The sequence below is a fragment of the Megalops cyprinoides genome, chromosome 10 (assembly GCF_013368585.1).
Source record: "Megalops cyprinoides isolate fMegCyp1 chromosome 10, fMegCyp1.pri, whole genome shotgun sequence".
In the NCBI taxonomy this organism is placed as follows: domain Eukaryota; kingdom Metazoa; phylum Chordata; class Actinopteri; order Elopiformes; family Megalopidae; genus Megalops; species Megalops cyprinoides.
In genome coordinates this window covers 31,079,365-31,105,020 of record NC_050592.1, presented here as the reverse complement: position 1 = coordinate 31,105,020, position 25,656 = coordinate 31,079,365, and the positions used below count along the sequence as shown (strand labels likewise).

General features: G+C 43.2%; 1 protein-coding gene across 1 annotated transcript; it reads right to left on the bottom strand.

Moving 5' to 3' along the window:
- Positions 1–7,263: 7,263 nt before the first annotated feature.
- Positions 7,264–11,359, bottom strand: LOC118783944 (kelch-like protein 38). Its single transcript, XM_036537877.1, has 4 exons — positions 10,950–11,359; positions 8,128–9,478; positions 7,932–8,037; positions 7,264–7,764 (listed from the first exon to the last, which is right to left on the bottom strand). The coding sequence occupies exons 2-4, from the start codon at positions 9,475–9,477 to the stop codon at positions 7,475–7,477; spliced, it is 1,746 nt and encodes a 581-aa protein (XP_036393770.1). The 5' UTR covers position 9,478; positions 10,950–11,359; the 3' UTR covers positions 7,264–7,474.
- Between the last annotated feature and the right edge of the window lie 14,297 nt (positions 11,360–25,656).

Sequence of the window (25,656 nt, the reverse complement as noted above, 5' to 3'; positions counted from 1 at the left end):
TTGTGTGCGCATCTGCACTTATATCCGCGAGCGAAGTTACCGGAAATGTTTTCAGACCCGCCCCTTTTGGAAACTCTCCTTCAACACGTGGCTTTGTTTATCATCTTGCCCTGCGTTGCAAAACTTCGCTAGAAACGTTATCGCTTGCAGTGTTAAGCAAGTAGTCACCTAACCCCTCAACATAAGGTAACTGTCGTCGACCGTCATTTTCATGTGAATCAATGTAAAGAAAGCCTCTTGAGAATTAACGACATCATTAAAATAAAAAATATAGAAAAACGGATCCTTTTTTCCCCAACTTCTCTTTCTCTTAGGCCCCAGTTCTCAGAATTCCAGTGCCTCACTCTGTCCAAGAAGTTAAAAATAAAGTCTTGGCTCTTTCTTGGGATTTTGCTGACAGGCAAGATAACATTAGAATTCTCCAAAGCTTTATTTCAGACAGAAGTTTTTGGGCATCTTTTTCTACGAATGCATTTCCTTCTCACCTCTACACACAATTTTCCAGTTTAAAATAGAACCAAAACTTGGGAAATTATATATATATATATATATATATATATATATATATATATATATATATATATATATATATATATATGCACACTATGAACCACTATGCATGAGATATGCTGTGTCTTTGTGGAGTGTGTGTGATAGGGATTGGGAGTTTTGTTGAATTTCTGTATTACCAGGGCACTTATATATTCCTTTTAATCTTAGATTCCATTGAATCAAATAGTTGTTTACATGTTTCTATTGGAAGGAGGGAAGTCAAAGGGCACTTGTAGCTGGTTACGCTGAGTGTCGCTTCCTTTGTGTAATGTTGTTGGATGATCCATTATGAGATAAACTCCGCTTGACCCACTTGTTTCTCCAGTCAATGAAGAAGGAAGAGGAAAGAGGACAGAGTCCGTGTTTGTGTCAGGGTCCGGTCCCATCCCTCTCCGCGGTTTTTCCTCAAGCCTTTCCCCAAGCCTACATACTATGGCCAGATTCAGAATCTCAGATAATGCTCAGGTAATCCTGGGAAAGACTGAAACACATGCCGTTTGGGGCGCATCTGTTCAGTGCAAATGAGCAGGGGGTAGAAGGAAGAGAAGAAGCAGCATAATATGAATACCCTCCCCCAGCAGTGCTGCTGTTTAGCCGCAGAGATACCCACTGTGCTCAGCTGTCTAAACCCACCCTTATTTCATTGCCTCATTGTTGATGGGTAACTTTTGTTACACATAACATGCTGGTGAATGACCTTCATTTTAATTCCCAAAACTGCTTCTACTATGTTGTTGATGGGGGACACATCAAGGCTGAAAGCTCAATGGAATATGCTTGGCCTAAAAAGTTTTAAGTTTTCAAAACTTAACAATTTTTAGCAGCTTTTTATTGTATTTACACACGTCTTTAGGGGAAAGGGAAAAGGAGAGTACAACTGTACAATGTGGTTTAAGTCTCTGAATCCTGTGTGTTTTTGTGAGTTCACATCCTTTGCAAGTGTTTGAAGCTGATATCTCCCCAGGAGGGACACCGAAGAAACCCTTCAGCCCTCCTTTGAAAACTGGGGCCTACTGTAAAGGTAAATTGATAATTTGGGGTTTATACAACAGTGCAAATAAGCCTATGAAAACACAAGAAGCAAGGATACACGGTTCTGCAGTCTCCCTCGTCAGCCTCAGGGTTCCAAGCTGCCAGGATTGCTTGTGGAATGACCGGATTGGCCGGAGCTGCCTTCTGTCATGACCCTGCACACCCCCAGTGCAGAGTAACCAAAGCTCTTTAGCAGGTGCCTCTCCCCTGCAGGGATGTCCAGTCGACCGTCCTGTGTAGAACAAAAGGTCAAAAGGCACAGCTTTCTGAGCACTGGCAGGGAAGAAATAAAAACACGGCAAGATGACGCTTCAGCACCAAGGGGGGAAATAAGCCTCAAAGCATCGGCTGACTGAAATGCCCATCGTGATAAGATTGCCTGTTCTCACAGCACACACTAAACATTTTGCGTGTATTGAACATGTGTATGGATGGCACTGTGCAGGACAGGGTGCCCTGGGCTCTTTACTCTGGACGTTGTGATTTGTGTCATATCAGAGCTTGTACTGCTTACACAACAGCAATGTGCTGTAGACATAACAGGATATGTTTCACTCTTTAAATCATTCTGTCCAATAAATTTCAGTCAGATTAATAATAAATACATTCCAGGAATGCCTTTTAAAATCCATGTAGCATGTTTTTTGACTGCTCTAGAGACTTGCCTTAGATTAATTGCACTGTATCAGTATACTTTGATGTTTCATCTTAGCTTTTGATGGGGAAAGAAATTAAGTTTGTGTTGGCACTCCTTCAGGTATGATGCTTTGAGCTGCTGAAAATGGATTGAGCTGCTCTCCTCAAACCATGTCAGTGGAATTCTGATATGCTCAAAAGTTACAATTCGATACTGTGGAGCATCTAGCCTCAGGCAAGGAACTGATTCCCAAAGGGCATTCTGAAGGATTTTTCCTCTTAGGCTCTCGCTGAAAGAATCAGTGACAGCAGTCCCAGCAAGCAGTAGGTGAGTGCGTGGGAAATTGATGAAGTAATGACCCCGGTCTCAGTGCCGTTGAGGAAAAGCAAATTCAGGACCTGGGCAGAGTTCCAAAGCAAATGATGTCACATCGACCCGATTTAGCCTCAGCAGACGAAAAAAAAATGTTGTCAAAAGGACACGAATCTCATAATTTATTATGTTTATGGTCCTTATCGTTCTGGCTGATAGGCTGTGACTACATCACAAAAGTGCCAGCAACACCGGCCATGTCCGTTTGAATAGCATGTGACATTTGTTCAGCCTCTCCCAAAATACGTTTTCCCAAACTATGCTCGGTGTTTGGCACACAGTGCTCTATGCCTGTTATCTGGGGGTTTCCTAGATACGTACGGAACGCCTCTGACCTGGTAATGGAAAAATGGGATGAGAAGGAAAAGATGAATGATATGCTGAAATAGGGTTATGCCAGAAGTTAAAACAATTACTAACAATTAAGGCCCAAAAATGCTGCGTTGCACTTGTGTGCAGGCATGGCCATCAGCTTTCTCCTGGGCTGTTTTTGTTGTTTCAATGGTCGTAGACGACAGCTGACAGAACACTCCGTCGGACCCACCTGCCGCTGTACGTCTCCTCGATTTCATCATCTTCCCCCGGCTGCCCGGAGACGGTTCGGTTCGCGCCCTCTGCCACCACACTGTGAGGCCGTGCGGCAGCCCACGAGGCTACAGCCACATGATTCGCGTGGTGTAATGTTCCCCCCCTTGTTTGTTTCCCAAAATAAACCCGGAGAGATATACACCTATAGTTTCCTTTCTGACCTCTACACCCTCACCTTCCACTTGCCGTGTTTTGCGGAGATGAAAACAACCCTTTGCACAGGCCGTCCTGGACTCCAAGGAAACGTAATATTGTCATAGGGCGGAGTCTTAAGGTCGACACTTTGGGTCGCACTTTCTTTTTCTCAGATGAACTCGGTGGGGGCGGGGGGGTGTATTGAAACATTGAACATGGAGATCGTGTGCTTTGACATTGTGCCAAAATGTCTGGAATTTTCCACTGTTAGCAATTCGATAGGTCGCTGTAAATGACGCTCTTTGCAGAACGAGGAACCAAAGAAATTTAATTCCCCTTTGGACTCATCAATGATCGGCACGCATAATTATTTTATCATTGCACTGTTTGGGTCATGAGGTAAGGATTTTAAGTAAACAGCATACTTCCTTTCCACAGTGTAATGAGTGTTATTGTATGCCCTTACAGAAAAAGTCAACAATCATGCCAAACCAAACAAACTGTTATGTATTCCAGGCACTGGAGTAGTCCCCTTAACCGCTATTAAAAGGTTTACTCATTGTAAATGTCACATTTTAAGGAATTTTTCTTTCTGAAATTCACAGCCTTTTTGCCTTTTTATGAGTAAATAATAACACAAACCTATACACCCCTTAGTCTTCAGGAGTTTTATAAATAAAATGTGCAAAATATTGTTTGCAATTCAGAACTAAACGTATTCACTAACACTGTCCTCTGGATTACAGGACAGGGTAGTTTACACCATGGTTACACATACCTGAAAAAGCATCTGTGTAGACATGAGGTCATAGAGGAAATTGTCTACATTGTAATTATGGCTACTTCCTGAGCTTTTTTTGTGCTAGAATTTTTTTATTGCATTGCCAGTTTTTTTTTCTTGTCTTGTGTGTCCTCATCAACAGGGTTCAATCAAGGGACTTTTTTTGAAGGTAAAAATTTTTACCTTCAATTTTAATTTTGTGTTAACTTCGTTCAAATTTCAACACCAATAGCAATGAGTAAGAAATGTAATTCCCCAGGGAAATAAAAACCTTTAATGAAATAAGTCTTAGGCCCAGCCTTAGTTTACATAAACTACAGCACGCATTAACCATTAACTACTGTAACTAAGTGATTAAACAGTTGATCAACTAATTTGGTAGTTTTTACACTAGTAATAGCAAACTTGTGATGTCATGTAAGTCTGAAAGAAAGGACCACATGTTCAGATGTATCACTCTTGCAGTCAAATCCAAAGTCTGTTGCCCTCAGATTGAAACTTGACCTTAATGTGCTTGTTTTGTCAAGGGTACTGTACATATTCATTACTGTCCCCCAAGGAAAAACTCTTAACTAGGCCTCATTTTTCCTGACCCTCTTCACTGCAGTCTGTGGAGACTAATAAGGGGCAATTATGTGAAATACTAGTTCAATTAGAAAATGTTCATATCAGTAGCACGAACAATAAATGGTCATGTGCTCAATTGTGTTCACCGCTAAGCTAAGTGTCAAGTGACACTTCATTCGGCTAAGTGTCCGTAATTAATTACATGCCAACGTCCTTTACAGAGTTTAAATAACATTGAAGATTCCAGAAGGCTTAGATGACGTATGGCAGCTCGGTGCGTAAACTTTTCGCTGTGCTACACACACACACACACACACACACACACACACACACACACACACACACACACACACACACACACACACACACACACAGAGTATCGTCTGCTCTACGTTTGCTGTTTTTATTGAACAGATACCTCTGTGACCCTTGACTGTACGGCACAGAAGAGAAGTATTACTCGCCTGTCAAATCTCATTTTTAACACTCTGTTGAAAGCAGAGGTGTCAGACTGCTGTAAATGGTTTATGTCACTTGCTGCAAAACCATGTGGACCAAAAGCACTGCCCCCTCATCCCCCTTTCTCCCCAGTACATTTGAAATAAATTCGGTGCCTCCGTAACCTTCTGTCCTGTAAATATCGCTGCATATACTGCTTATTCGTTCTCTTTTCCTTTCTCATGCTCTCCCATTGACACCAGTGGAAAACAAACACGAATTTACATGGATTATTTCTATTATTTTACCACTGATACTAAGATTTAGAAATATGTGTGATCAGATTTGAATTGCTCCAACTATGTGCTCCAGCAATATGTTGTGGCAGCAGGACGAAGCTTGTTATAACATTGCATGTTATGACTTTGGCTTAGTTGTCTACCTTGTTGCCTCCCTGGAAACTGCATTAATATTGATTTACGGAACAACAATAATTTAACATGGTTGTAATTTTTCTCACAGCCCAACATGAAACCTTGCTGGTTATAACCTTATCATTTGAAACAAGTTGTGTTTAAATGTGTGGAGCTCGCCGAGGTTTGGGGGAATTTTCTGGAATGGCATTTGGGACACTTGAGTTGCCTGTGCTGGGCAGCGGATTCATGTTCTCTCTCGAAGTTCCCCCTTGCATGTCTGGGCACGTTGCTCACACTGAAGCATCGGAGTGTCAAAGCGCTCTGTCACAGAGACGCATGACTGAGCTGGATGACTGTGACACATGAGACACCGGCCACCAGCCAGTCGCGTTGGCGTTGTGTCTGATGTCATTTGATTGCTGCAGAAAGCAGTGTGGTTGCACATTGGGTGTGTGTATTAATACAGAAAACAATGCATGTAATGTTTAACTGTGTAGTCTTGAACATTCACAAACAGTTCATCTATCTATTTATCTGTCTGCCTGGCTGTCTATAAAAATCTGGCTATTTGCTAAATAAAGCCTATTCTTGTTGGTGTACAAGACCAAACAATGACAACAAAACACAGTTTTTCTACGTTTTTCATTTATTTGTATGTATAAATACAACTTTTTATCAAACAATTACAAAAGAAACAGAAACAGTAAAAAGACAAAAGGTAAATAAACAGTGTAAGCATACAGTATATGTATATTGTAAAAACTTTTTTTAGTGGGAAAAAGCAACTGGGTCATATGGGGTGCTGAGGAGAAACAGACCAGCCCTGATATGTGACCCACACTCTGGTTCCCATGACAACAATGCAAAGCAACGGCCTTACTTTGATCCGATATAAGAGTGATGATGTCCTTTGTGTGTTTCCAGCTGTGCGTTTCTCTTCAGCTGTCTAAACGTTCCATTTGGAACCTCTATAAATACATAGGAACCTTGACTAAAATAAGCGTATGCTATATAGTTCTATAATGTCACTGACTGTATTGTGTTGAATTGTTGTTCGCTAGAAACACGCAATGAGGGTAAACATGAAAGCTGCTCAATGACAAGTAAAAAAATTAACTAACAAAAATGGATTCATACTTGGTTTAGTGTAAATACCACCCGTTCATCATGATTTCATGGCCATCTAACATTTCACAAAAGAGGAGGTTTGCTGATCTTAAAATGGGAGAACATTACTTTGTATCTGTACAGCATTTTCACAGACTGAAGCAGACCTTATTTGGCAGTGAAGTCAGGATCTTAAATAATATTCGGTTGCAGAAATGAGAGGCAATGAAATGAAACTATCACATTAACAGTTTTTTCTTGTTCATGACCATTTTGGTGGGGTTTAAATTTCATTGCATTTATTGTCGTTAAAAATGCACTCACGAGCATGTGAAATATCATAAGAGCCTGACTGGAATGTCAACAAATAAAGAATCGCTGAAAGTGCTCAGATATGATACCCTGTTTTTTTTTTTTTTTTTTTTTTTACGGTCAGAACTGCAACACAAGCTAAATCACTTAGAGTGTTTGACAGTTTTTCTTGTGGTTTTTTTTTCAGTTTTTCTCTATACATTAAGTCTGCAATAACATGATGGAGGTGACAGGCCTTAGCTTTTAAGACCACTTTCTCCCCCCAGAGATCTAGCTATCTGTCAGTTAAATGCTTGTATCAGATGTACCTGAAGTGCTGGTATGTAAATCTGTGTGTTCAGTGTTCAGTGCACTTCTAGGACTCATGTAACACCTTGACTTCACATTTAAAGTCTTTTCTGACTTAAGACACATGGCAGATGCTGCTATACGGTCAAGTGCATTTCTTTGAACGTGTCCACGGTGTAGGAGTGACCAGCCAATCGAATGGCTTCCACTGGCTCCTGTGACCTGATGCCGTGGGAGAGGGTCACACCATCAGGGTGGGTACGGTTTCTTAGAGACGCAGAAAAGGGGGAGAGAGCCGTGGTCAAAGAGCTTGTACGGCAGCGTCCCTTTGGAGGTCCACACATCTGTCTTTGGGTCGTAGCAGTCGAAGCTGTCCGAGTCCTCAATGATGTCATGGCCATTGATGTAGCGTCCACCCGTCACATAGAGCTTGTTGTCGATCACTGTGGCGGCATGGTGCATTCTCCTCTCCTTCATGTTCTCGCACTTTACAAACTTGTTGGCTTTGATGTCGTAGGCAATCATTCTTCTCGTGTAGCCTGCAAAAAAAGAGCAGAGCAAATGAGCATTACCGCCCTCTAGCAGCGCCAGAAAATGAATATCTGCACAGGTTCAGTCTCAGTTTATGCTTGAGCTGGTGTTTGAATCTTGCATGTTACGTGGCCTGGTTTCCAGAGCGTGGCTTATTTATACGCTCACGGCATACCTCCTATGATATAGATTTTGTCCTCAATGACAACAGCGGGTGCACACACATTCTTCACAGTCCTGGTCTCCAGCTTGGACCACAGATTCCGAGCGATGTGATACACCTGGGGATCAAAGAGGAGTAAACTGAGCAGTGACCTGTCAAGAATCCACCATGGCCTCTGCCTGCCTCATGCGCCTGAGACGCCCCCTACCTGTATCATCCTGACAGGATTCTGCATGGCATCCTCCCCCCCGAATACGTAGATCCTCTGGTCACTGGCAGCCACGGCTGGGTGGAGCACGGCAGTGGGCATGGGGGCCATGGGCTCCCACAGGTTGAACATGCTGTTGTACCGCTCCACTGAAGCGGAGATCCGCTTGTCGGGCCCGATGCCGCCTAGGACGAAGATGAAGTGCAGGAAGGAGACGCTCTGGTGAGCATAGCGGGGCGTGAGCATAGGCTCCGCCGTGCGCCACTGGTTTGTCTTGAGGGAGAGTGTGTAGACGGTGGTGCTCACCACACTCTCCCCGGCCCCCATGGTGAGGCCCCCCAGCACGTAGAGGATGCTGTGGATGCAGACGTAGGCGGCCCGGTAGAGCCGGATGGGCAGCTTGGCCAGCCACTGCCAGCGCTGGGTCCGCTCGTCGTACAACAGGGCCTCACGCGAAGTCTGCTCGCTGTTCTTGCGGCCGCCCACCACCACCAGCGTCTCACGGCAGGTGTAGCGGCGTGGCGTCGCCCACAGGGGGCCCAGTTCCCCAGGACAGCGGGCGCTGACAGAGAACATGAGCCGGCGCACAGACTCGATGATCTCGGTGCAGAGCGTGGAGGACTGGATGAGCGGGTCATTGGCGATGAACTGGAATAGGTAGGTGGGGTGGATGTAGCGGAGGCGCACCCGCTTGAAGAGGTCGTGGATGGCGCCGCGCCGGGAAAAGGGGTTGTGGTGGATCCAGGCCAGGAGGGTCTCGAAGACCTGCTCTTCCTCGGCGCACAGCCGGTCATCTTCCAGGTAGCACATGAGCTCGGGCAGGGAGAGCTCGCGGAAGTCCTCGGAGGCGGCCACGTCAGAGAAGCTCCGCACGGCCATCTCCCGGGCCTTCTCCCGCAGGCTGGAGCAGTGCAGGATCTCGGAGAGACGGATCATGCTCAGGCAGTTGTCTGGGCTCAGCTGGCCCTGCAGGAAGGCCGAGCAGGCCTCAAAAAGCCTGGGGTACTGCAGCATGGAGGCGGCCTGCATGAGGGGCAGCACTAGCTCCATGGTGATGGTGATTGCCCCCGTGTAGACGTAGTCCACGATGCCACCAAGGATGTCAGAGGTGATCCCCTTCAGGTCTATCCTGGCCTGGTGCCGCTCCCTGAAGTTGTTACAGAACATGGCCCTGAAGTAGGGGCTGCTGGACACCAGCACGTTCCTGTGGCAGGGGATCTCCTGGCCGTCGGAGCAGAGGAGCACGTCCGTGAGGATGCCCTCATGCCGCAGGGCGTTCAGCTGCAGCAGAAGGTTGGACGACAGCTCCTTGTCCCTGTACTGATAGACCTCCAGCATCGGCCTGTCCATTCTGTGGGGGGGGACAGAAAACGCATTGGCCGTTCGTCTGTCCTATACAGTACATTAATAGTTAACATCGCAGGCTTAAATCCCCCGTTTTCTGTTCCGGTCACATTCTTAATCTGAAACTGATCTCCTGATTTCCATTCCAGATTTTCACTTCTCCTTGGTTTTGACGTTGGCTCAAAGAGCACTGGCCTCAACTGAAACCAAACTCATTTGGCCCTTGTCTTATTACACCACAGAAGCAGTGAGTGGTTAAACCTTTTGCCCACTGAAATCAAATTTGTACTGCTGTTTTGCAAGATAATCCTTGATGTAGAATTCCTGACACACTGATTTCTGTTCCGTGCGCAACAATGCATGTGTAATGGGTCTCTGACTTCTAACCAAAGGAAAAGTTATCAAAGTGGTTATATCATGGTCTGGCTGTCTCTCTGGACCCCAACAGTCTGTCAGTTTGTCCTTGAGAGTTTTAGCGTTTGGACAGAAGCATTTTATAGGGCTATTACCAACACACTGGCTCAGTACCATCTAATCCCCCTAGAGACTGCCACTCATTTAATTCCAGGGTGGATCACAACAAAGCCGCCTTTACAGTTATTTTTGCAACATAATTATCATTAACTGCCATTACTTAATATACACTGCTTAATGGCTGGTGGTACTTCCCAGACCTATAATAGTCATTTTAACACTCCCAGTGACATTCACAAAGTGTGAGAGACATTTACTTTGACAGGTAGATTTCTGTCTTCCCAAAGTAACCAGTAAAAGACTAAAAGTGTAGAGCTGTTGATTAAAATACAATTGAATAGATATTTAGATTTGGAGAAAAAAAAAAAGCAGAAAAATAATATATAAAATATTATGTGTGGTAAGTACACAAAATTACTTGCTGAGCAACAAAAAATAAATCTGACATTTAGTTGCAGAGGGGACGGTAAGCTGAGAGGAAACCTAAAAGGTCGACACCGTGACACTTGTGATCGGGAACAACTGCAATAAAGAGAGAGGCGCAGTTTATCACAGCAGACTTCTGCGACTTTCTTTTAATAGCATGACTGTGTACAACTGCAGCGTACAGATCAACACATTTCAATCTAACATGCACATATAGCATAACTTATATATTTATGACGGTGTTGTCAAAAACAGCAAATGCTACAAGGAAAGTGCTGATGCCAGAAATAACTTTGAACAGCCAGCCCTGCAGTCCTCCGTTCTGCTGTGCTTCAGCTCAGATATATCCTTTATTATGGAGGCAAATCACATATGCCAGCCCCTTGTCTCCTGTCCATACTGTATGCATCAGTGGATGTTGTTAGCGGGAGCTATGTGGATACCACCCGTCACCACGGCCAAAGCTATAAAGCACGAAGAACAGACGTTTATTGTTTTTATTTATACATCTCAGCCAGATGTGCGTTTAGTGCCTGTCAGAACTCACTCAGCACTCGCCGCTGGGAGGGACTCCTTACCTTAGCTTGGTCTTGTTGTAACATCCAAGGTCTCCTTGTGCTCTGATTCCAGTTGGGGCAGGTTCAGCCAAAAACCCAGAAACTTGGCATTTTCTGCTTTTCTCTCTCTCTCTTTCTGTAGTTCACCACTAGTAACAAGAAGTGGAAGTGTTTACAGAGGAAGGTGCTGTGATGTTTGTTGTTAAGGTTTTGGAGCTTGCCATGAGGCCACTGTGGTGCATTCCAGCACTAAAAATAGACTGTCCACAAGCTAGTGTCCGACGGTTCCACACGTGACCCCCCGCCCCGTCCCTTGTTTTTCTGCCACATGAGAGCGCCTCTCCTCGCACGGTGCGTCCAGGCTGTCCCATGCTCTCGTGTGTTTACTGAGGCGTAAACAGACGGTCTGGCTAAACCCTGGAGTTATTCGAGGAACTGGCCCGGAGCTTGGAAACGGAGCAGTCCTCCAAAGTGGCTTGTGTTACCAGTGAATGCTGTAAATATAGCCAATGATGATGGCCGGGTTGAGCATGAGGGACAGCTGGACCCACATGCTTGGTTGCCTACACGGCCTACCTGTGTTGCAGAGGTGAGCTGGGAGGTGCATTGTGGGGCGCCAGGTGAAGTTACGTGTGGCACGCAGCCCCATCAGTGAGGTGCTGAGTAAAGGGTCAGGGATGACAGTCTTTCAAAGGCATGTTGTACATTCCTCTGGTTTCTGTCTGGCATTGCTGGAGAAAGTATCAACCTCAAGTGACAACAGATCTGCCAGCTGTCATAGAAAAGGATCGCTATGGCCTGATACAGAGGATAACAAAGTCTTCATGGTAAATTTCTTGGAATGATATGATGCACTTCCAGAGTTTATCAAGTAAATATTTAGGATACACATGCTCACCAAGATGATTTACTTTTTTGCAGTGTTTGCATAATGCATGCATTTTGCAGTCTTATTTTAATCATATTTACTCTTGTTTTAGATTATATTTCTGAAGATTAAAAATGACTTTACATGTTCAGCACCAGTGTTGTCTGGTTGATTTTATGTTTATTAAAATTTTTCCCTAAAATGTCTTTATTTAGCAATGTGAGTCAAGTTTGCAAATGCATGATTAAAAAACTGATACAATTCAACGATTCAACACTGGAGAAAACATTGTAAAGTCAGCTCCTTTAAAACTGCATACCTGCCATCACCATGTTTCCGTGTGACATTTCATTTGTTATTTTTTGATGAGAGTACATAAGATAGCCCAAATCAAATTAAGTAGAAGATGGCAAATTGATAAGACTGTTCCTTATTCACTAAGCAATGGAATTATTGTTAAACCAATAATCTTAGCCTATTGCTTCCAATAAACCTCATAAGTAAGGTATAAATAATTAAATAGCTCCATCTAGTGTTTGTTCTCAATCTCATCAAAAGCTGTGTTTGTAGTCCTTCTGATAGTCCTGTTGATTCCTCATCCTCTTTTCTTCTCCTATCTGATTTTCTGTAAGAGCTCCTCAGCAAAAGTTCTGAAACTTGGCAAATACCTTCAGCTACTGTGGGGTTCTGTTTCTTGTGCTGATTGTGTTGATACCTAAAATATTTTTTAGGATATTTATGATTTTACATCCAAAAGTTCCATGGATAGAATATTCAGAATCTGAATTCTGACATGTGCAGCTGACATCAACAATGGGCCTGCTACAGCAGCCACAGATACAGATCATCTCTTGCGAAAAGCAAGTATTTACTAGTTCTAGTTTGTCATCAGACCTTCCTTTCTAGTTATTATATTGTTTTTATTCATAAAGGTGGTGATAAAAGAGGGAGTGCTCAGACATGGAAATGACCAAAAAACACATATTTTTTCTTTGAAAACATCATACTAATGTCAGTGTTCTCTTGGGCGCTATTGTTCTCCATTGTATTCAAATAATAGCCAATAGCTCAGCTTTCGAATCACAAAAGCTTTATTACAAGATGTGAAGAACAATGTAATATAAATTCAAATTCCATTCAAGCCAATACTAGGGAGACCATTGTTTTTAATGAGTAGGTCAATTCTGATGCTTCATTTTCTGTGTACACTTAGCATTATCATATCAACTATTTTAGCTGTAGCACATTTGTACAAGTTGTCTGTATTTTTTTCTGACAGAACCAAAGAAATAGAATGCTTGGTGAGAGGGTTTATCATCCTCAAAATACTAGATAAGCTATTTAGTTCTGATTTACGTATATTTGACCCAATTCTACATTTTACTTCTGCATTTTACTATTGAAACATACAAGGGGCAGACAAAATAATGGAAACACCAAATGAAAAAAGACTCATATTTTGGAGTAACTAAATTGCAATTAAAAATAATCTGCCCATGGGTTTCATGTTAATACCAATGCTAAGTACCAATGTTACTGCTGTAAGAGATGTTTTCAAATAGGTGCCCCAATTGCAGGTACAACAGTCACAGAAACACCAAAATTATAGAATGTGTCAAAGGAAACAGTGCAGACTATCATGAAGGCATATGCCAAACAAAGAAAAACTGCATCGCAAAGAGGAACAGTGGGCACAGGTCAAAGCTCAATAGGGATAGAAGGACATTTAACGTTTATAGTTGCTAAAAATGAGGAAACAAGGGCCTCAAAAATGACCACAGAACTAGTCACAACAAAAAATGTATGTCATGAGCTACATAAACCTGATTTTTATGGTAGGACTGCTGTTCAGAAGCTGCTTGTAACCAAAATCAATGGGCAATAACACATAACCTGGTGTAATGAGCACACAACCTGGACTTCTGAACAGTTTAAGAGATATGAGTAATATGGTTTGATATCTTTAATGCTTTGTTCAACATCTGGGTGGGTTTTTGTCTGAAGAAAGCCAAAAGAAGACTTCAACCCACATTGCCAGTTCCCAACGGTTAAACATGGTGGTGGATCTGTTATGGTATGTGCAGCCATCTTGAGGAGTCAACTCTGCATGGTACAATTATGACCACCAATTATAAAGGCAAAGGGAGGCCCAATAGTTGATTAATATTCATTGAATATTGTTTGGAGTATCTGCCATTTTGTTGTATGTGTTGATAGCTAGCTCTGGAGTCTGAAAATGTGTGTTAACGTATCAGTCAAAATAGTTTTTCTGCTGTAGCCTATGGCAGCCAGTAGGTGTGTATGTTTTTTAGTGTTCTCTGCATTCATTTGCATATATTGTGCGTGTGTTTCCTGTATGTGTTTTTAAACATTTCACCTGAAGACTCAGTTTTGTGCACATAGATTATTTAATCACATTTTTACATCTGAGGAGATCCTTGAAGAGATACAAAATCTTTTTTTTTTTTTTGGTTTTATATGTTTAAGAGTGGATTTCTCAACGTATGATACAATTTGCACCAACTTGTCAACTTGCAGGACAGAGATACCCATTTTTGACAATGGTAAATTTAGGAACCAGATGGTTCTTTTAAATGCAGTGTGTGCAGAAGATGATGCTGCTTAACAGATCACTGAAAATGAAGCAGTGCACAAATTTGATTGGATTGTAATTGCAATGTCTTGATAACCTCTTAATCAAAGAATTGAATCAAGAGAGTCCCTGCAGTGCTCTATGAACATCATTGATAATGACTGATTTGATAGCAGCAGTACTAAATTTGTGAATTAAATTTAGAGGACCCAGGCCTATTAAGACACAAATTAAACACAGATCGACAGCATTCACAAGGCTGTTGGGAGAAAACTGAGTTTGTGTGAGAACACCTAGTCCACAACACCTCTCCAGTGCAGTTATATCAATCTAAATCTGACTGACATCTGGAATATTGGGAGGTTGACCCATGTCCTCACTAAAAATTTATACCCAGAGATAAAATGTAAAGTCTGACACCTCTACAGTCTCAAATAACAAGGATTTTATCTTTCCATTGACCAGGGGAGAATTCTCAGAGTTTTACTTTCCACTCATGTGTCTCTGAGTCTGTGGAAACTCAGAGTGAAAACGTGATAGCCAGGTTCTGCTTGCCAGGATTCAGAATGGGCCGTGATTCCACAACAACCCAGTGCTGTTTCACAGCACCCAGCTGTCAGTCTGCCTATTCTAAAGGAAGTAGGTGTACCTGCCAGCTGCTGAAGAATCTGAACTTCAGAATCTGGCAGATTTTTCTGTGCAAGGGCAGTGAATCACTGCTTGAGGCTGCACTGGAGACCAGTCAGCAGCCAGACACAAACCAGACATCTTTTTTGTTTTCTAAAGAGAACTTGCATGCTAATATAGAAACAATTCATTTGTGTCTGAGTTTGTTTTATAGACTGGCCCAGAAGTTTCATAAGGCCACACACAGAGCTGATGGAAAACATCTGACCCCAGTTAGTTACAGCCTTGTATCCAAAGTCTGAAACACCATAATGGTTTGTGAATGACACCTGTATGTGTCTTGTATATGCATATTATATATACCAGATTTACAGTCCTCTCAATAGTCCAATGTTTCATAGAAGGTTTTGTCAGTTCTTTGATGCCTGCCATGTATGCCTTGTCACAGCTGTTTCATTGGCCCAATAATTTAATTCCAAAATAAGAAATGCCAGAAAGTTCCTGGGTCACAATTAAATGCAAATTCACACTAAGTATATGCACAGATCACTGTATGTCCTACTGCACTGAAATCATGGAGTTAGGTCCCAAGGCTGGTTATTCAGGGGACAGGGTCTCCTAGAGCACAATGTCCCCTTTAGTGATTCAGGGCATTGGTTAAATGCATGATCCAGACTGCCTCCTACTGGCACAACAACACCACTTTCAACAGCAACCTGGTTTTCCCAAGAGGCCTCTAATCCAAACACCAGTTAAGCCAACTTCGACTTAGTTTTAGCCATCAAAAGAGTGAAAGCCACAGGGTGATATGGCTCCTGGCCTATTGTACTGTGTGTTTCTGGTCATTAGAGAGCTCATTAAGCAGAAGCGCTTTGTGCATGGTGGAGTAGACCTTTCCCTCACACATTTTGTTCTGCAGACGGTTATGCCACCACAGTGAACTCTACCAGTGAGGGGACACCCCTGTGGCTCAATAGATGTGAACTGAAGTACTGAATAGCTTTGTTATTTATCAGGCATAAGAGGACAGTTTGTTTCTTCAGGCTGTGCACATGGCAGATTTTGGGCGCCAGAGTTTTTCCATGTCAATGAATGCTTTGTTTCATACCAGACGGGAAATAAATGACCATCTTCTCCAGTCAAATACACCATTCACTTTAATGCATTTACAAATACAGAGTGATACATGCAGAAATCAGTGTAGCCTTAAAAATGCAGTAGACTGCTGCTGCTGCAACTTCTCAGATATCACAGCCAGTTTCTCACCCTGCAAAGCGTTTATTGCAGGGTGGTGCCATGGAGAATGAAAAGCATCAAAGGAAATAGCTGTTGAGAAAAGGCCTCTTATTCCCTTCCCATAGCATCATGAAGATCTAGTCTGTGCTCTAATCACTGTTGCTGGCTCTTAAGTGCTGCCCCCCCTCCCAGAGGCAGAGCTATACTGTAGTCTCTTGTCATGTGAGCTAGTGCTTGGTTGCCTTGTGGGAAACACGGAGAAGGATAACAACCACACACAGCAATATGCCTGCTTCAGTGGCATCCCGCCCAGTTGCCTCATTGGACAGACTTTGCTGTGGGCACGTATCTCTCTATCTCTCTCTCTCTCTGGAATCAGACGGGGACCCCTTATCAAACCTGCTGGTCTGGGAGTGTGCCCCAGCATGAAGGTGACACATACGCCCCTGTGTCTCCCTGCCAACGCAGCAGTCAGCCCTCTCCAGACCTTATCTCTCTTGTACTTGGAGAGTGGTATTATCATTGCAGGTGGAGGGTGTGGAGAGTGGTGTCAAGGGGGGTGGGTATGAGGGCGTACACAGGGGCAGAAGGCTGGGGAAGGCTGTTGGGAGGAGTTGCTGTGCTGTCAGCTTGTCTGTCTCAGACCCCATGATGAAGTACAGATGGCAGAAATACCTCAATCTAACCTGAAATGCAACCATTTGAAGTGCAGCTGCTCTGGCCTGGTAGTTCAGACTCCAGGCTTTGAACAGTAAGTCTGAAGATAGCGCATAGCTGTTCTCCCTCTCAGTAACTACACCTGACGTGCTTCAGTAAGTATCAAGCTACATCAGTGGATAAAATGTCAGCCATGTAAGTCATACTGGTTACAACAGGTTTCCATTGTACATGCTCTGAAAGAAAGAAGGGAAAACCCTAATGTCTTCCAAAAAGATACAAATTACCAAGAGGAGGAGCAAACAAAATGCTATAACCAGGACCAAGGGGGTTTACTTACAATCCCCTTGAAAACTTTCCTTATAATGAGATGGGTGAAGCTTCTAACTTTTCAAGGGCAAACTATGCTAATATGATGGACCAAGACACAAAAATTGTATTCCATAATGAATATAGGCTCATCTTCCATCGCATTAATGGCCCGTCCACACTTTCTGTTGTCCTGACATTCAAATGTTTCATTAATGTTTTTTTCCCCATTATGCTGCCCTGTTTTTGAAATCACCAATTAGGCGTTGCAGCAACCTTGGCACTCACGCAGGAGCACTGAAGTGAAACGAATGCAATTCTCAGATTCGCTCGCACAGAGCCAATGGCTATTTTTCACAATTCCGCAGCCACACAGTGCCCCACAGTGAAGTGGGCATTCATTGTAGGACAGACGCTTCTCCACTGATGTCATCCGAGCAACTGGCTGACCTACCCACCCCTGTCCCTGGAGGGATGAAACCAGTTTGCTCCATTGCTGTGAGCTCCCAGCCATTACTGGCAGATGACATGGGTGGTGTTGAACCAAAGCCATAGGGCTCAGCTTGCACTAAAGACGAGCACCTTGCTGACTGAGCAGTTGCGGAGCTCCCAAACTTCCTATTTGACAGGTGTAATGCACCAAACTACCCCATATCAGGACATTCCTCTCCATAACAGAAGCAGAAAAACTGGTCTGGACTTCCATCAATGCCTTCTAGCAGCTGGTCAGGGCTCTATGGATTGCTCACTGTGAGTTGTGTCTATTCTCCACTTGGCGATTGTTTTACCTGCAGTGTACTGTGGGACTTTTTGTGCAAAAAAATAGCTATTGGCAAAAGAGTGGGCAAATATATCAGAGAACTGTACTCATTGTGCCCCAGAGGTAGTTTCCATATATGCCTGTGGTTCCTTGTAATTGGTAACTTGCGACCACCTGACTACGTCGAATATATGAGAGCTCACATCCAAAGTCAATGCATAGTTCTCACAGACATTTAGTGTATTGGGGACGGACATTAAATGCATCCCTTTTAAACTGAATTCAGTTTTCAGCATAGCCCAACTGATGGGTGAAATGGGTACTCCAATTTAAAAGAAATCTTTCAGCTCGTTTACTTGTTTGCTTTATACCCATCAGATGACACCGCCGATGAAGGCAGGGAAAATTACCTCAGAGCCCTGGCGGATATTTAGCCCCAACTGACTCGGCAATAATGAGAACAGAGCGACCACTGTGTAACCGCTCTGGCATTAAACGTGACCTAAACACTAATCTTTAAAGTGCTCCAGACCCTAATTTCCTGTTTCAGTATCTATTATCTCAGCCCTCCAACCAGAAATACACATCAGCTGGCAGAGCCTTGTTGGGATTAGGGCAGCAAGGGTGTATATATTTTCCTGCATTAGTGTTAACCCACCCTGGGGATCGTGTTTTTGTGTTGCCGTTAATTATCCCTCTGCAAGCATGCACTTCAGTAAAAAAAGGCGCCGAAGGGACCTCGCTTTCACTGATAAATGTCTCTTATCTTTACTTATTTGAAATAAATGAAATTCATACCCAAGGGCGAATGGTTGTCCTCTGTCAACTCTTAACTCTGTTACTGTTTACAAATCCACGCTTGGTGGTTTCCATCCTCTTTGACAAGATGCCTTCCTCCTGGTCCTGTCAGAGAAGTGGGGCGAACTATGCACATTTGCTCAATAGAGCTCATACACTGCCCTCCAATGCCTTTGGGAAGACACATTGATACCCTGGTATCTTTGTGTGGGCAGTGATATAAAGTTGATTCCTTTTAGGATATTTCTTTACTGTGTGGCTGATTTACTGTTAGACTTTAGCCTTGAATACATACTCTGATTTCAAATATTCAGGAGGAGTCTGAATCCAACACCCAAACCATTGTCCTGCAAAGGTCCAGGGAACAGAACTTCTAATCAGCTCTCAACAGCTTTTGGATGTTATGATTGTGGAAACAGTTAAACAAATAGAGAAACAGAGAAACGGGTAAATAAACTTATTCTGTAGCATGACCTCTGGAGTAATTTACAGTTATGTGCTCAGAGCTATAATAATAAAAATAATAATGACTTACATTTATACAACACTTTTCAGCCTTTTGAGGCACATTACAAACAGCTTTACTTTGCACCCCCTAATGGCTGCAATTGGTATTATTCTTCATCTAAAGCAGCACTGGCCGTCTCCCTTCCTCAATTAATATTCATTATTCTGACACTAAAACTCTTTCAAAAATATCTTGTTTTGAATATTACATAAAATGGTATTTCTGTGTCTATCAAGGAGAGTGACAGAGGATATATGTTATTAACTATTTTATCTATTGATGTATTGCTTTACAAAAAGGCCAACAGATACACTGCACAAGTATTGTGTGGTGAATTTAGTAAGCTACACCTGTATTTTGTTTGGGCTGTAACAATGTGGTGTCAGTGCTCAAGAAAACACAGCAGTTTTACTTCCAGAATTCACTTGCACATCCCTCAGGTCCCGACTTAAGAACAAATGACTTTTACATGAAGATTAAGGCCAGTTGTTTGCATTGTGCTCCAACATGTTTGAGGAAAGTGAAGGGGTGGTTTCTGATATGTGTTGTGAAAGGTCACCAGCCACTCCACTCCCTATAAATGGTTTTTAGATTCTTGGTGTACAGAGCATTTCAGTGGTATGAATCCACCTCATCATCATTACCATTGGGTCTCCCCTTTCTAGTGCTTCCTCTGGAAGGGTTCACCATGAACAGGAGGCCAGAGAGATTCTTTCAAAACACCTCCCTTGTAAAACCTCTCATGTCTATTGAAGATAAAGATAGTGTGAAGGAAAAGTTCATTTATAAAAAAGTTGCGTAGAAACCATCCTACATTTGATCTAAGATCATTTCTGAAATGTGCGTACGTGTGATTCAGAGAAAATGAATGTACGGACAAAAAAACGTGCGTACGCCACTCTCCCAGATGTGAAATCTATAAATCACAAATCTTGAAATTGTGCGCAGCTGAATGGTTTTAGATCTCCGGCTCGTAAACGCCCCCTAATTAATTTCATTAGCATATAAAGGAGCTTGAATCAAAACCTAAATCCTCTACTTGATAATGTCTAGCGGCAAGAAAAAAAACCAGCTACGTGGCCTGGCAGTAGCCCAGGCTGTGAATGAGGTGAGGGGGGGGGGGGGGGGGGGCAGCATAGGTCCCTGAACCACGTAAAGACAAAGTGGTCTGATTTAAAACTGATTTCAAAAAAGCACATTGCACGCCATAGGGCCAGTGTGCAGGCCACGCCAGGTGGAAGTGGCACCCCAAACCTCACCCCAGAGGACGACAGGATAGCTCCTATCATTGGAGAGAGTGCTGTTGTTGGCATCTATGTGGAAGGTGACACGGATCTTTTGACTGATGCAGCTTCAGAAGGTACGCTGGCATGTGGTTATAACCAAGTAAGGTCTACTATAAATAATGAAACTTGCAATGTTGTTGTAATTGTCCAATTTTATTAATGCAGATGAAGAACCAATCCAGCAGAAAACAGGCCCTGGTAGACCCGTCTCCCAAACGGCAGCAGCAGCAAGAGTGAACGCTCCAGCACAGGAGGAATCTCCCCGGCCCTCACCAGCGTCCACTTCAGGCTAGTCAGGGGAGGGTCCTATCTGAGGTCGTCCTACAGTCACAAAGACATCTTATTCAGTCAGTTGGTGAAATAGTTGCCGAACTTAGGCAGGTGCAACAGACTCTGGTTCAGATGAACCAGACTCTGTCAGCTCTTGTAGACCGTATGAGTAGACGTGTGTGTGAATAAAATATTTTGGAAAAAAGTGAATTTATAGTTTGATTTTTATCCAATAAAATTCTTACCTGTTGGAATAACATGTGAATCAACTGCCGTCTTCTCATGAGCGCAGTGGCATGTGTATTCCAGTCAGCGGGTAGTGGAGGGGGATCTTCTACATCCATGCGCATTTCATCTTCTTGCATTCCAAGTCCATGGCTCACAGAGATATTGTGAAGGACACAACAGGCTAAGATAATTTGGCACAGCTTGTTGGGCTCATACAGCAGTTTCCCTCCTGATATATCCAGACACCGCCACCTTCCTTTTAACATCCTCATAGTGCGCTCCACTACTGACCATGCGTGGGCATGAGCTGCGTTAAACTGGGCTTCTTTGGCTGTCTGTGGGTGTGCTATGGGGATGAGAAGCCATAGCTTCAGAGGATAACCTCTGTCACCTGACTGTGTAGAGATAATTATTTTATGCACATTAAAAAAGCAAAAAAGCAGCAAAGTACAAGAGAAAAGTGATTTACCTAGAAGCCAACAGTCTCCGCCTGCTCCAGCCTCTAGATTCCCTACACTGCAATTACGCACAATGAAGGACCCATGCTTCGACCCTGGCCATCTTGCAATGGCGGTTAGAATTGCCATACAGGCATTGCAAATGAGTTGCACATTAATTGAGTGGTAATTCTTCCTGTTACATATACATACTCATTTGCATGGGGTGCCCGTATGGCAACGTGAGTGCAAGCTATTACACCTACGACGTTGGGGAATCCTGTTGTGCACACAAAATCCTCTTTCACATTCTGCAGCTCCTCAGCAATGTAAGGAAACTTTATGTACTGGGGGGACAAATGAATGCTGCCTCAGCTGGCATAATTCTACTAACCGATGGCTGCGATATGCCTGACTGGTCACCAATTTCTCTTTGGAATGTTTCTGTAGCCAGAAACCCAAGGACGGATAACAATTGCACCTCAACGGGTATGGCCTGGTTGCAGTTGGTGTGTCTCTGTAAATTTAGACCCAACTGGGCACAAAGCTCTAATAGCGTAGCTCTCAGCAAATGGTACCTGCTTATCAGCCATTTGTCATCATGCGCAAAGACTTCTGCCCAATCTGTAAAAATTCGTTCCCTTCTTATTGTGCGGTTGGTGATATCTTCGAGAAGTGCCAATGCTGCCATTCTTCCTCTTGCAAACCACTGCATTATTGGACATTTTATAGCCTATAGATTGACTGAAATGTTTTACGTGTGTGGAACCATAATATGTATATTAAATAAATTTCCTTCAAGGATGCATCAATTATGGTAATAGGGGTAGTTTTGGAAAACCAATGTGGGTTTTTGTTTTGTTTTCCACAAGTAGCCTATCTTATGTTGTATTAATTTATTAATAACTTTATTGTGCAAACCATTACGTATAGCCTAAGCAATGTGTTCAATCTGGCAATACAACTACAACAGCATCTACTACTACTAATTAGAGATGTACAGAGACGTCATTATCTGTATCTGTTCAACCAACAAAATTATCTCTCTGTATCTGTATTCGGACAGTAGACCAGAAGTGGGTGTTGTTTGTACCGGTTTGTAACTCAGGCAAATGCATTTTTCGTCATTTTTTTTTCAATATTTCGACTTTTTTTCAATGGAGGAAATTAACACATACAGCTAAAATTACAGGTTCTAAGCTTAATTTTGATGTATAAATTGCGGGGGTTTGAAGCCACACCAGGCTTTTGTATCGCAAGCTCCCTCACATGACGCCTCCTCCTCCTTGATGCGAAAGTTTCCCTGAGTGATAGCCGGGAACAGTCAGCTCTCAGCCTGCTGCCTGCTTTGCCCTGACTCGGTGGGGGCGACTACAGAATATAGCAATCACTTTTCAATAATGTGTAGTAAATTAAATGACTAGTGAAATCAAAGTCCTATGTTGCAAACAGAATGGGCATTTTTATGTTGTGGTCATCCACAATGATATGAATCGATCTGAAGAAACATAATGGCTGATGCACAGACATGGCAATCATGGCTTTTTTTCTGAATAATAACGAGCCAACTTCGGGTGGAAGAAATATCTGTTTCCATTGCGTTATTTGTGCTTTCCCGAATAACGTATTCGGATTCGGGTACATCCCTACTACTACTACTAATAATAATGAGGAAACAATTAGGCAGCAGATGACATGTTGGCGCTCTTAGATTTCCGAATACCTGCAGTACTCCAACATTGCCACAAGGAAACGTGCGTAAGTCAAGATGGAACCTGACATGGAGCTAAGTACTTTTCCACATCGAAGACCATTTTTATAAATCTGAATTTGAGCGTACACACATTCTAAGACCAAATCTGTGTGTAAAAACGTTTTATAAATGAGGCCCCTGGAGGGTTTAGATTTGGGATGCTTGTGACGCAGGTCCCGAATCAGGTGTCGGACCAAAGAGGACTACACCTCAGCCAGAGGACCTCTTCCATCTGCATGCCACCCACCATCTGGCACGCAATGGGCACAGATGTTTCAAACAGACTTCAGTACACTCAAATCAGTCTTCGCCCCGCTCCTTCACCACTTCCATCTGAGCACGGTAATGTATTGGAAATGGACTTTTGTCTGGCAAAGGTGTACACTGACTGGAGGTAATAGCTGCAGTTTCATACAGAATATGTATTTGACATACAATTACGGCACGCTTACCATGAAGTATGCCTATTGGGGAAATGTCTTCTGGATTGTTGCAGACAAAATAGAAGCAATTTTAACCCCCCTCCCCTTCCACTGGTGTTACTTGGTTCAGAATGGTCTTTGACTACAAACTCTTTTAAGCTATAAAAATAAAAAAATTTCGCTGCACAGTTTGAAAATTGCCCTCATCTGTAATTCTAATAGGTTTATGGAAATCTGGAAATACAATGTAATTCAATCATCCTTTAATTGTTAAGAATTTAATAAGTTTCTATTGAAATTAGATGTATTAGTAGTTGTGTTAATCGCTTGCATGTGGCCATTAGTGCATAAATTACATTTGTACAAAAAAGTATCCTCTGAGACAATCGCTGGAGAACATAAACAAAGCAATTTTAAGTTTGTCACCTGAAACGTTAGTCATTTCACATCGTGTTTGTGATCTACCCCCTCTGCTAGTATGTGAAAGGCTATTCCTTGATGGATCTCAATTATGCGGGTAGTTTTACTTTTTTCCACACATACTGTCATTTGTTTCCTCCAAGGAGCTGGTCCCATTTTTCCACTTGGCTGTTCTTGAGAATTCGAGGCGCCCAGGCGTGATTGGGTGTAATGCTCGCGTGTCTGTCTCTGCCGAAATGCGACACCTTCGTACAGGGGGGCTCCATTAATTTCACTGCTCCCCTCCCCAGTGTTAGGTCAGATGGACTACAGTTGAAGGCATGGTCACAGACATGTGCCATCAACTGCCGAGACTAAACTGGGCGGCGCTGAGTCACGTCTGGGCCTGACCTAGTTTTCCTGGCCTGCTTCTCCCCATTTGGCCGGGGGCAAACGTCCCGCCATGCAGCGCCAAGCCGGGAAAGCTCGGTACCCTCTGACGTCGAGTTCCAGTGAACTTTTCTCTGTGTGCGGAAATACTTTGACTTTTAAGATATATTAGACTGATGCCTGTGCTGGAGGAACTGGGGGCCCAGCACAGCAGAAACAGCACTCAGGAATAAATTCCACCTGGCGTCTGGAGAGATTGAAATTTCTGTGAAATTTCTCTCGGGCTAACTGAGCTGGAACTTCCCATTATATGTGTCACGGCTGCTGGTCTTAATTTGCACTGCTTTTGTAAAACAACGTGTTAAATCAAACTCATTAGATACATAATAGAGCAGAGCAATACAGCGCAGAAGAGTCACGCTGTGGCCTAGACCTCCTTTTGTGAAACTGTTGAAATCCTAGAGAGTGTCAGCATGTGACAAAGGAGAAGTTTGTCTCCATTACATATTTTCAGTGGTTGACAAGGATAAATCTACCAGCCAGTCTCACTCTTAACGCACATCTCCAACCACCCTCGATCACCACTAAAGGCAATAAAGCTTGAATGCATTTTGCTGAAATGAAGCAGTGTCCACATGGCTGTGGGTATAACTGTAGCTCCACTCACGACAACAGCTGACCTGCAGACTGGAAGCTGCTGCTGTGAGATACATGCAGTGCAGTGTTGCATGCTGGGTACCACCAGTCTGGCGTGAACTCATTTCCTGTCAAAGCAGACATTTTGGTCATGTGATCATTCCAGTGATGTCATCTGCATTAGAGTAATATAACCAGACTCCGAAATGTTTAGTGATACATTTTCTAATCAACGTATTTCTCGAGATAAAGGCACAAGATTAATCTTTTTCAAAACTTTCCCAAAGCTTGGTTGTTGATTTTTTAAAGCTGTCATGAAAGAACAGATTTAGAACTGCAGCACAATTAAGACGAAAAGCAGAGAGGGAAATATCACACGCACTACAGGCCTCTGGGGCCTGAGTTTGACGTGTCTAGAATAAGATGTGTGAGATGGGTCTCTGCCACGAGGGTTATGCACAGACAGTTCTGAATTCATCGCACCTCCAGTCATGGGTGTTAAAAACAGGGTTCTGTGTAAAGGCAATTCCTGGGATCACGCACCTCACTGT